The 11,186-nt window shown below is 44.0% G+C and overlaps 1 protein-coding gene and 1 long non-coding RNA gene across 5 annotated transcripts in view; both read right to left on the reverse strand.

The window, feature by feature from the left end:
* The window catches only part of LOC307216601, a 75,542-nt gene extending 68,931 nt beyond the window's left edge, over nucleotides 1–6,611 (reverse strand). For 2 of the 4 annotated variants that reach the window (XR_013839195.1, XR_013839196.1), the window contains exons 1-3: nucleotides 6,225–6,611; nucleotides 4,789–4,916; nucleotides 2,281–2,390 (exon numbers count right to left, since the gene is read on the reverse strand). This is a non-coding gene — a long non-coding RNA (uncharacterized lncRNA). Of the gene's footprint in view, nucleotides 1–1,867; nucleotides 2,391–4,788; nucleotides 4,917–6,224 lie in introns of those variants that run through there. The other 2 variants (XR_013839197.1, XR_013839198.1) reach the window with 2 other exon arrangements.
* A 411-nt stretch (nucleotides 6,612–7,022) lies between these two features.
* LOC307216586 (disks large homolog 5-like) lies at nucleotides 7,023–10,091 on the reverse strand. Its single transcript, XM_079977048.1, has 4 exons — nucleotides 9,953–10,091; nucleotides 8,816–8,986; nucleotides 7,409–7,664; nucleotides 7,023–7,253 (listed from the first exon to the last, which is right to left on the reverse strand). Coding segments are annotated over exons 1-3 (393 nt in total). The 5' UTR covers nucleotides 9,955–10,091; the 3' UTR covers nucleotides 7,023–7,253; nucleotides 7,409–7,444.
* Between the last annotated feature and the right edge of the window lie 1,095 nt (nucleotides 10,092–11,186).

Raw genomic sequence — 11,186 nt, forward strand, 5'->3', positions numbered from 1 at the left:
TTTTTGTGGTTAGGAAAAGAAATCAGTGTTGAAGTAGCCAAGCTTCTGAGAACCTTCATTCCTGCTAAGAAAGCCTTTGCTGTTGCAATACAGCTAACAAAAACATGGCAAGAGCAGAAAGCAGCCAGGCCCCACGAGTATGATCCTCTAAGACAACTGTTTTGTTACTGAGCCCTCCAAAAGCTATTTTCAGAGGCATCAGGTGACAAAGTTTACATATTAAATCTAAATATGGTTAGAGGGACCCCTGTTATAGCATAATAAACCTTCATGGCTGAACAGAAGGCTAAGTTTAGTAGCAAGGCAGAAATATACAAAGTGATGATGGCTGTAGCAACAAGCCACTATTTACAAAATAAGAAGATGGCCGTTTATGGGTTTCGTTAATAAAACAGGCATGACTGGTTAATAATAATAATAGTAATAAAAAAAGAACTGGCAGGCTTATTCAAGGGATCAAGTTAATAGAAAATACAACACACTGGTGCTCAGTTAGAGCCCATTAAATGCTTTTAGGGACATTCAAGTTGGATTTGCAAGGCAAAGCACAAGGGGAAATTGCCAGGAATTTCCTACCACCCCACTCTGGGGGATTCAGAGTTAAACAGTTAAAACTGCATTTATGATCAAAGCCTGTCATAGTTGCTTTGTTGTTCTACCACAGCAGTATCAGTGGAGAAAAATACCAACACAGCAAGAGTCTCTCATAAGGATATGTTGGCCTATTGCAAAGCCTCCTTCTCAAGCAAAGTGTTGAGGATTACTCCATCCAATAATGTTGCTGCACTCCAAAAAACCTGACTAATTAGCATGTCTCCACTGCACAAATCCCACTGATTCCCAAGGCTGAGAGGGAACATGCCATTGAGACACCCTAGTAGGATCCCACAGTAGATCTACATGCATAAATGAAGTTCCCTGTTTCTCCCTCAGCTTATCTCTAATTCTACCAGGAAACTGAACTTTCTGTACTTCTTGAGGGAAGGGGAGCAGCTAGTGCTTGGGGCTGAGAGAGTAGCCACCACCCCTAAAGCTTGGAGGAGGAGCGGATTTTCCCTCAAACCTCCAGAAGCATGTCAACAGAAAAGCAGGGGCGGGGGGAATCATAGGAGTGATGGGCAAACAGAAAATGGAACCACCTCCAGAGAAAAAAATCATACTTATTGGTTGATTTTGTCATCTGCAAAATTGTTTTGAGCTCTGGGAGGTGAAGTATTACTTTTGTGAGACCAACTGGAGTCCAGTGTCTCTGGGTGTTCTTACATCTACTGAGAATTCTGGCAAAATTGGACACCCAAGACCCTGAACTTGCTTATTTCCTCCTCCCTTTTTTGACATGTCCTTTAAGGTTGTAAGCTTGAGGGCAGGGACTACATTCTTTTTAAAAATAGTGATTCGTACTGTGCATATGAACCACCACACAGTCCCAAGCAGTCAGAGAAACCAGAATATAGACCAACAGACAGAATGACTTCGTTCTTCAAACCAAGTAAAATGCTACTTAGCCATTCTCCAGGGTCTTCTGCAGTCTGCTTGCAGTCCTCACTTGCTAATATTGGAAAAGGGTCTTGCATTAAAATGTTGCACAGGCTGTCCCTTGGACATAGTCAAGTGCCTAAGTGACTGAGCAGGGGCTGGCAGGACCAGTTTGCAGCAGCAACCTATATAGTTGGAAACAGCTATGGCACCATTCTCCCAACTGTAGCATCACTGCAGCTTACCTGGATCGGACTGGGCAGCTGCAAGCTCTGCCCCCCCCCCCCCACTTCTCCCAGAAGCTTCTGCCAGCTTTTAGCACCTGACATTGCTGGGTTTCCTATCCCTTGAGCTGACCATTCGGGAAATCCTAGCATGTAATACAGACTTATAATTCTTCTGGTTGTTATGGGGAACCAGGTGCTATGCTGTGATCTACACACAGGTGACTGCTGGGGGAGGGATGCTGTTGCAAAAAAACCACACACACACATACAGTGGTACCTTGGGTTACATCCGCTTCAGGTTACAGACTCTGCTAACCCAGAAATAGTACCTCGGGTTAAGAACTTTGCTTCAGGATGAGAACAGAAATCGTGCTGCGGCGGCGCAGCAGCAGCGGGAGGCCCCATTAGCTAAAGTGGTGCTTCAGGTTAAGAACAGTTTCAGGTTAAGAACAGACCTCCAGAACAAATTAAGTACTTAACCCGAGGTACCACTGTAAACACAACCCAGCTAGAGGAATCAGAAGCTAGCCTTCCACTTTTCCTTTGGTATACACTTTGTTTCCTTTGGCATACAAACCTGTGAAGTACTTGTTATATTCCTGTTCTATCTTCTGAGCAGTCTCAAACTGCTCTTTGGAATGTTTCTGCGTAACTTTGTCCCTCAGGAAGACGGGGTCTTTTTGCTCTCTAACACAGAAACGTAGAAAAAGCTCGTTAAATGCTTAATTTTTCAGGGGACACAAGGCAAACCATTAGGGAGCTAAACAGATTTGCAACCCATTTTAATCAGCATAGATATACAATGGTGTGTGCAGAGCGCCACTTGGTGTCCAGTATAGGAAGGCTGCTTGATACACTGCAGCAGCAAGAGCAGCAGCAGCAGCTAACCTTTGATCTGCTGCAACTGGCAAGGCAATCTGCCACGATCAACAGGCACCTACACAGAGGCAGTGCTGTCAACTGTGACCGGAAAGCACCCTTAGGGCGCTGGATGGCTGTCCAAAACCTTTATATATAGGAAACATCGTTTATAAATGTTGCTTAAAATCCTAAATTTCAGTTATCTTTTATGAACCATAATTGTAAGGAAGCAAGCATTGAAAATTGTTGAGCAAGGTGGATATATGGAGTGTGAGTGCAGCTGCCCCACAAAGCCCAGTGGTTGCCACTTGGCTCCCAAAGCTGGCTTGGCTTTGTCACTCCACCTGGGCCTGGATTCCTGTTTTCTTATCAGAGCCACTTTTCAAAGTTACTTCTTCTGTACGGAGATCTCTTCCCTCTCTTCTCACTCTCCCCCACTGGCAGTTTGATCTTGCCAAAACCTTGGGGTACTTGTCCAATTTTCACATCTTCATTCTCTCTCCAATGCCTCCTGACTTTTGCACCTCTCCCTCCTTGAAAGGGTTTAAATATCATGCTGGCAGGGAACATCTGATGGGCACCTTGTTGGCTACCCCTGGTTTAAACAGCTTCTATGGCGCTGACCCGGCTTCTCCCTGTTCCCTTCCTAACTGCCTAACTTTTCTTTGCAAATCCCCAGGGCCTGTTCTTAATGCAATTATTGTACAGTACACCTTGGCCTCGAGGCATTTTAAAAGCATTAAAAATAGTAGCCATAAATGATTATATATTAATATAATCCCATGCAAATCTGTAGCCCTCAAATGGAAAAAACCCCACCCTTTCCCAAGCATATATTATTTATATAGCATATCTCTGTTTCTAGCACTGCTCTGAGATACCATTCTGGTTGCATTCCTATTCTCTCTTTGTATTTCTGTACTTTTTGCTGCCCCCATGCTACTTCACTCTCTCGCTTGGCTATCCTTCAATTTCCACCCCTCCACCACCATCACTGTGTCCTCTCTCTCTCTCTTACAGTTCCTGTAATATTTAAATATACCAACAGAAGGAGCCAGGAAGTGCAAACACCTGACTTAAAACTCATCACCAGCCTAATATTCTCAAACCTGCCTCTCCCCAAGCCGTCTTTCCTATCTGCCCAGTTAACAACGGAAGGGGAGCCTGCTGGGCCAAAGGCCCAGCGTCTCACAGTGACCATCTAAATGCCTTTGGGATGTCCAAATGCAGAACCTGAACACCATAGCAAATTTACTTAGGCCCAAGCTAGTTGTGATGGAGGCAAGCGGCATGTTCTTATTTAAACATACGTCTCCATTAGTGGGGTGGGCAGGGCATGCTTTCTTACCATGGAAGTTGTGCTCAGGTGAGCAGACCTGAAACTTCCAAATGGCCTAAAAGCACTTTTCTCATCAGCTTGGTTTACTGCCAGTAGCAGAGCTGGCCTGAGATAAAAGTTCCTGTAGCAATGGGACATGGAGAGAGGAGGTGGGGATGGGTGCTCTTCCTGATAGAAGAAGCAGAAACCTCCCACTCCTCACCTGAGATTAATATTCTACTGCCTTTTAATTGTATCTGTGGGAAGGGGGGGTATTGTTTTACTGTTCTGATTTACTTATTTACTTGTTTTTATCCTGTATTTTATTCCGTGAACCACACGGAGATCTTACAATGAAAGGTGGCATGTAAATTGCATGCGAACAACAAATGGCTTTGAGGTTTATTACAATCCCACACTATGTAAGGTTATTAAATAATGATAATATTGGCTGCCATGTCGCATCAAATTTGGCCCGTGAAGTGTAAGCTTAAGAAAAGGGGCAGAAAGTTTGTCCAGTGTGCCATGGAAAGTTACTGCCATGTGCTCTGAAGCCAACAACACCCGAGGTTAGACTCGAACACAAGACTTGCTGGCTCACCTACTTAGCCACTTTCATCTAGGGATTGCAGAATCAAAACAGCACATCAATCCAGTTTTTAAATATAAGAATGTAAACATAATTGGGAAAGGGTCATATTTCTATCTCCTTGTGCATTGCCTCTTCTCCAAAGAGTTCAGATAAGTTTTTGTGTGGTTCCAGACTGTCTCCCACTCGAGAAGCTGGCAGGCCCAAACTAGTTTAGCTACAGCAGAACTGTGGGTGGGTGCCTTTTTAAAGAGGAAAAAATAAAGCTACCATAAAGAGAGAGAGAGAGAGAGAGAGAGAGAGAGAGAGAGAAGCACCTTCTCTGTTATCTCCTTTACTGAGGCAACAGTTGTCACATCAAAATGTCCACTCCTACATTTATAATCTATGAATAAACAGTCTTTCACACCCCGCTCGATGGCTTGTTGAGAAGCTTTCATCACTTCTGTTTTGGAAGAGCAAAAACAAAGAATGGTTTATTCATTTTTACTTTCACAGGAAGGCAGCATTTGGATGCTTCAGACGCAAGTTTTCCTTTGCACACATACAGTATATATATAAAGCACGCTAATATTTAAACCAGTTAAAAGCAATCATTTGGCCTTATGTCTACTGAAAGGTTTAACTGGATCATCAAGGAATATGCACCCACAGCTGCACATTCCCCACAATGCAATATTCGCACAAGCTAATACCATGATGTTTTCCCCCCTTCTAGAATGGGGAGGGTAGAGGGATGTTACATTGCGGCCAGGAGAAAGGAGAGAGAATGGGGGGGGGGAGCACTGTTGTCGTCTCTCCTGCCTCATTCAATATAGGACCACACACAGAGCCTTGGGGGAAAGCAAGGAGGCTGTTGCAGCAGTTGCCCAGTTGGCTCTGTAGCATGACAACTGCTTAATAAACCCATGCTTTAATAAATCCAGGCTGGGGCAACTGTTTAATAAGTCCGTGCTGTCAAATGAGGATTTCCAGGCTGCATGCATAACTGTCAGGAAGCGCTCTCCCCAAAGGAGCAAGCAGATAAAGAGTTTAATAAATTGCACAGGAGGGAAGGGAGACCATGATGCTAAACTCTGCACCATCACTTGGTACTTCTGCTTAACCAGGAGTGTGTAGCAGCACCTGTACCTTGGCTGAAGATTGCCATCGTGGCTTGTATTTACTTTCCTTCTGAATTGAAAACAACAAAGTAACGGCGTTGTTCACAACTCATATTTAGCAATTTCCCACAATTGAGTCTTTCTGGCCTGTCTCTTCCCTATACACACTGGAAAGAAACAAAATATGACTCTTGGATCAACTATTCCGTCCAAAACCAAGGATCATTGTTTGTTTCTCTCCCAAAAATATACAGCTCATATTTGTTCTTGATCCTAGTTTTTTGGGAGTGAAAAAAACCAACATCTCTGGTTCGGAGATAACACTAAACCGGGTCTTGTGGTTTTTTTCCTCTGTGTGCTGGAGGGGAGAAGATAAATACTACAGTAAGGAGAAGAGACTTAGAGGAAAGAGAGCAGAGGGAGAATTATAAGCTGAAGAGGGAGAGGAGGAAAGAGTACCTGAGAATGCAGAGCAGCACAATGGCCAAATGGGCAAAGGAAAAGAGGTATATTAGAAGGGAATTCTTGTCGATAGAGGGTGTGTGTCACCTGAATTACCCATAACACCTAAGCAACCATTGTTTTTCTACTGCTCCCTCTGGAGACCAACTTTTTGTTACTAGAGGACCTTCAAGTGCTGGCATATTTACCTAGAGGACACCGACAAAATTTTCTTGGAGATTCCTTGACTAGCATGTCCTTCACAGGATCAAGTAATGGCCCTAGAATAAGCACAGGCCTGGGAGACGTGCAGTCCACTTTCTGGACTCGTTGATAAGCAAGGTTTACAGAATCTGGAGAGAAACAGAGCGTTGCTTACATGATCAGGAAAAGAAATAAATAAAAGAATGCAACAGCTCAAGGGCCCATGATAGTGAAGGTAACTGAGGTGTGGGACAGTCACTGTCTGGAAATTGTGAATCTGAATTCTCTAACAATATAAAATCTGAATTGAAAAAAAGCAAACCCCGAACAGGTAATACAGAAAAGGATCATTGGGAACAACTGGAGAAACTCCACATTCTATAGCTGATAATCCAAATCCATACTTAAAAAGGTAAAGGTAAAGGTACCCCTGCCCGTACGGGCCAGTCTTGACAGACTCTGGGGTTGTGCGCCCATCTCACTTAAGAGGCCAGCGCTGTCCGGAGACACTTCCGGGTCACGTGGCCAGCATGACATCGCTGCTCTGGCCAGAGCCAGAGCCGCACAAGGAAACGCCGTTTACCTTCCCGCTAGTAAGCGGTCCCTATTTATCTACTTGCACCCGGAGGTGCTTTCGAACTGCTAGGTTGGCAGGCGCTGGGACCGAGCAGCGGGAGCGCACCCCGCCGCAGGGATTCGAACCGCCGACCTTTCGATCGGCAAGTCCTAGGCACTGAGGCTTTAACCCACAGCGCCACCTGCGTCCAAATCCATACTTAGCTACTGTGAATAGCAGATTTATGGGGACATGTGGAAATATACTTTAAGAAGGGTTATGGGACATGCTAATCGATCTTGTATGTAAAAAATTAAATGTGTGAGAGAGTGGGACATGAGATACATGGCATTTGGCTGGCACCGAACAGCTTTGAACATGCAGCGGATATGGCAGGCTGACTCTCCTCCGTTCACCCTTGCCTCAACTCCTCTGTTTTGTTTTATTCTAAAACCCAAAGTCATAGGCCCTCCTTTACCTGTTCAGGGAAGTTTTAAATGTATGACATATTAGTGTATTTTTGGTCTTTGTGGAAGCTGCCCAGAGTGGCTGGGGAAACCCAGCCAGATGGGCAGGGTACAAATAATAAATTATTATTATTATTATTATTATTATTATTATTATTATTATTACCAATGTGCAAATAAACCTAGATAATTTTGTTGTGGGTTAAGCAAATTCAGTTAAGACAATTGCCATCCAAAAAAGAGATGGAGTCTGTGCTGATGGTGTCAAGGGCAGTTCCTTTCCATCTTTGGACCCGCTGCGTTTGTGCTTGTGCTTCCTCCTAAAGAACGACCTCCGAGCTGCCGCCGATGATGTCTTTGCAGAGCTGTTTTCATCTTTAGCTTCGGACATGCTGTGCCTCCTGTAGAACTCCTGCTCCATCCTGCAAAGAGATTGTGGACTTAATTGGGCAAAGTCTGAAATGCTCTCAAACAGAATACAGGTAGCAGTAAAACCAACATTGGATCTTGAGACAGGCCTCGCTATGGGGTCGTCTGTAGTTAGCTTGAAGACGTAAGTTCGGTTCTGAGCTAAACCAAGCCATGACTTACCACAATCGAGCAAAGACAAGGATTCCTGGGGTGAAGACTGTGGCCTCTGCACCCAACCTAGGCTTGTGGCATGTCTCACTACAGACAAACCATAAGCTGTAATTAAGACTCCCTACTCATGGTTTGTCTGGAGGAAGCCAAACCATGAGCCCAACCTCAGATGCCCAACCTAAGTCAAATAATGAGCTTCTGTTCAGTGTGTGGTGGTCATCTAAGTGGGTTGGTATAAAAACTTGAAGCACAAAGTGAATAATTTAGTTAAGAATAATGGAGTCCCATAGAAAAGAGGAGAGCAGGTATGGCCACACTAGAACCCCATGATTCTACAGTTCCAAGGTAAGATGGAGGGAAATGAAGTGAGAAGGTTGGTGAAATGCTATTGCAAAGAGGGAGAAAGAGAATGATATGATCAAGTAAAAGACCTGAGAGTGAGTGAAAACCAAAAAAAGTATAAGCTGGCAGCCACCAATTGGCTGCATATACACCATGACATCAGGATCTTAGCTGAGGCAGCAGTGCCCAATTCTGCTCCTTGATCTTGATCTCCTTGATCTTTATTAAAAAGCAAGCATTAATTTGGTGGATTAAAGGGGAAAATGTGGTGTTCTCTTATGTTCCAACCCACGGACCAAAATTAAATATGGATGCCATCCATCCCTGTCTAAAAGTGCTGCGGCATGACGACGGGAAGCCACTTAGGCTGTTCCGGAATAAAAGCACAAAAACAAAGTCCTTTCCATTTTTAGGAAGTAGGCAACCATCGGCAGCACTAAAAATGACTTGACGGAATAGTTTCTTTAATTGAGAGTTATTAAAACATGCCACCTCTCTCAAGTAACTTTACTGGGAAACTCAATACCCCCTCCAACATTAACAGCAAGGCTTTGAAGAACAAAACGCTTGGCTTTTGTTCATACTTCATCGTAACTGCCCGCTTTTAGCAATGAGGCAAACGCCATTTGTATCTCAGAGATTTAATTACATGTATTTGCTGGGAATCTGTCCTCTTTCCAGCTTTTGGGCATTTTCATCCAGCTGCCATGCCATCCAGCAGCCAAAGTTCCCCTGCGGCAGAGTGTCATCGACGTACAAAATGTCATCCTTCTTGAAGCTCAAGTCCTGCTCCACTTCTGCCATCCGGTCATAAAGTGCCCTGCAAAAAAAGAGAGATAAAGAGACCCTTTTTATTTTATTTTATTAAATATTCTTTTTCTTTTTGACAAACTAATAATCATAAATAAATAAGAATAAAAATGTGCACCCACCACTGAGACCATTCCATTGTAACTATCCAACCTCACAAAATTTCAAGACCTCTTGCGATGGTGTGACCTCTTTCTGTTTTAACAGTACAAATTCTGCAAACGCCCTCCATATATCCTCAAAATCATTTTGCCTGCATATTCCCCACCTTACCTTAATGGCATGTGTTAATTTCCTTCTCTCTCTCTTTCTCTCTCTGTGTCTGGGGGGGTGGGCAGCTGCTGTATATTCTAGGCTGATTCAAGGGGAGTAGTGTTGAAAACTGAGTGCCAGATTTAAAAGCAAGGGCTCCACTTCTACAAGGAGCTTGGTCCCCACGTTGGCCTTCTCCGAGGCCAAGCTATTCAGCACGAGAGAGTGGGAGTTCCCAAGACGAACACTGAATTTGGATCCATTGTGGCAGTGCTATTCTTCTAGAAAAAAAGGTGCTGGAACTCACCATGAATGCCTCCCTTATTCTTTTATAATGGCAACAGTGCCCACCTGAGAGGTGCTGGTACTGAGTGCTGGCAAGTTCTGGCTGGGGAAAAAAGCCCTGAATGGAGGAAAGGAGTCGATTCCTTCCTGCCAAATAATGCCACAGATTGGGGCAGCTGGGACATCTTTGGGGCTTCTGTTGTTGAGAGCTGAGAGATAGCAAGGGAACAGGGGTTAAGGGCTGGCTGGAGCTGAGGGTTTGGAGGAGCAGGACCTGATGAGAATCAGCTTGTCAAACAGGCCTTGGGTGTCTTCTCTTCTTCTCTTGCCATTGAAAGGAATTCTGTAGACACCAGCAAGAGGACACCTGAACCTAGAACAGTTACCATTAAGAAGTCCCAAGTGGAACTCGGAATCCAGATCTGTGGTGGAAACCTACATGGTATTTTTGTGTCCGATGTAGAAGATGACAGCCCTGCCAAAGGACCTGATGGGCTGGTGCTTGGAGACATGATACTTGAGGTAAGCAGTAGATAGAAAAGGAAGGTGGTTGGTGGTTCAAACACTTGCAGAATCTATGGATGCAAAACACATTCATAGTTTCCCCCATGAAAGGAAAAGCAGCTTGGGTTTTTTGTTTTTAGTGGACAGAAATAGTTAGCAAGGAAAGGGGAATTTATCCCTTGTTTTCTTCCTCGTATCATGCACCCACATGCCACCGCCACTCCGGCTGATCCTTCATTTGACATTCCAGGATGCTGCTAGTGCTTTTGGAGAGGAAAAATAAAATACCATAAGGAAAAATAATCGCACAACTACATCTGATATGTAGTCTGGCCCTCAAATATTCTAGTGTGGTGAGAAAGGTTCAGATAAGCAGGAAATCTATTAGGTCTCAGTTGGAAAATGTACAAAATTTGAGGTGGAATGTCACCTGAGACCAGCAAGGATGCTTAAGATTCAGTGCAGTGATGCATGGATGAAATATGGCCTAGACATTCTCCAACGAATGACGTGCATCCAATTGGAGATTTCAAGTGTTTTTGTTTCTTCTGCTTCCTCCTCCCCCCCCCCCCCAGTATGGATCTGTTGACATGTGGAACAAAGCAGCCGAAGAAGCTTATCTTGAAATGCTCAAGCCAGGTGAAAATGTTAGAATAAAAGCTCAGTACAGAATAGAAGAATTCAACAAGATCAAAGAGTTACCCGGAGATGGATTCTATGTCAGGTATGTAAAAGTTCAACTGGTAAACTAGGAGACTATTCATCTGCTACAACTGTGAGCTAATTCACACAGATATGAGCATCTCTTGAACTTTCAGCACTTGATGGCTTACAGATGAACGTGTAAATGGGCTGCACTGAAAGCACTGTGTACATTGTGTTTGAACTGACTATAGGGAACAGGACAGCCCTGTCTCTAGTGACTTAATCTGCAATGGTTTATTTGCACATAAAAGTTGTCACTTGATGCTATAGTCAACAGAAGCGGACATGCATCCCACTTTTATGAATACAGCTCAAGAGCACGCCTACAAAACTGGCATCAAAAGTTCAGTCACAATAAGGCAAACTGTATTTATGGTGATTCCATGCTTCCTTTTCAACGAATTTAATAATCTCCCCTTAATTACCTGAAGGATGGATATCCTATGATTAGGGAAGTGGGCCTT

The sequence above is a fragment of the Podarcis cretensis genome (assembly GCF_951804945.1).
Source record: "Podarcis cretensis genome assembly, chromosome: 5".
NCBI lineage: Eukaryota > Metazoa > Chordata > Lepidosauria > Squamata > Lacertidae > Podarcis > Podarcis cretensis.

What these genes read in the sequence shown, in the direction of transcription:
- LOC307216586 (XM_079977048.1), bottom strand. An exon ending in CAGATTCCCAGCAAATACAT is followed by an intron (nt 7,665 to 8,815) that starts GTAATTAAATCT and finishes ATCTCTTTGCAG; the next exon opens with GATGGAGCAGGAGTTCTACA.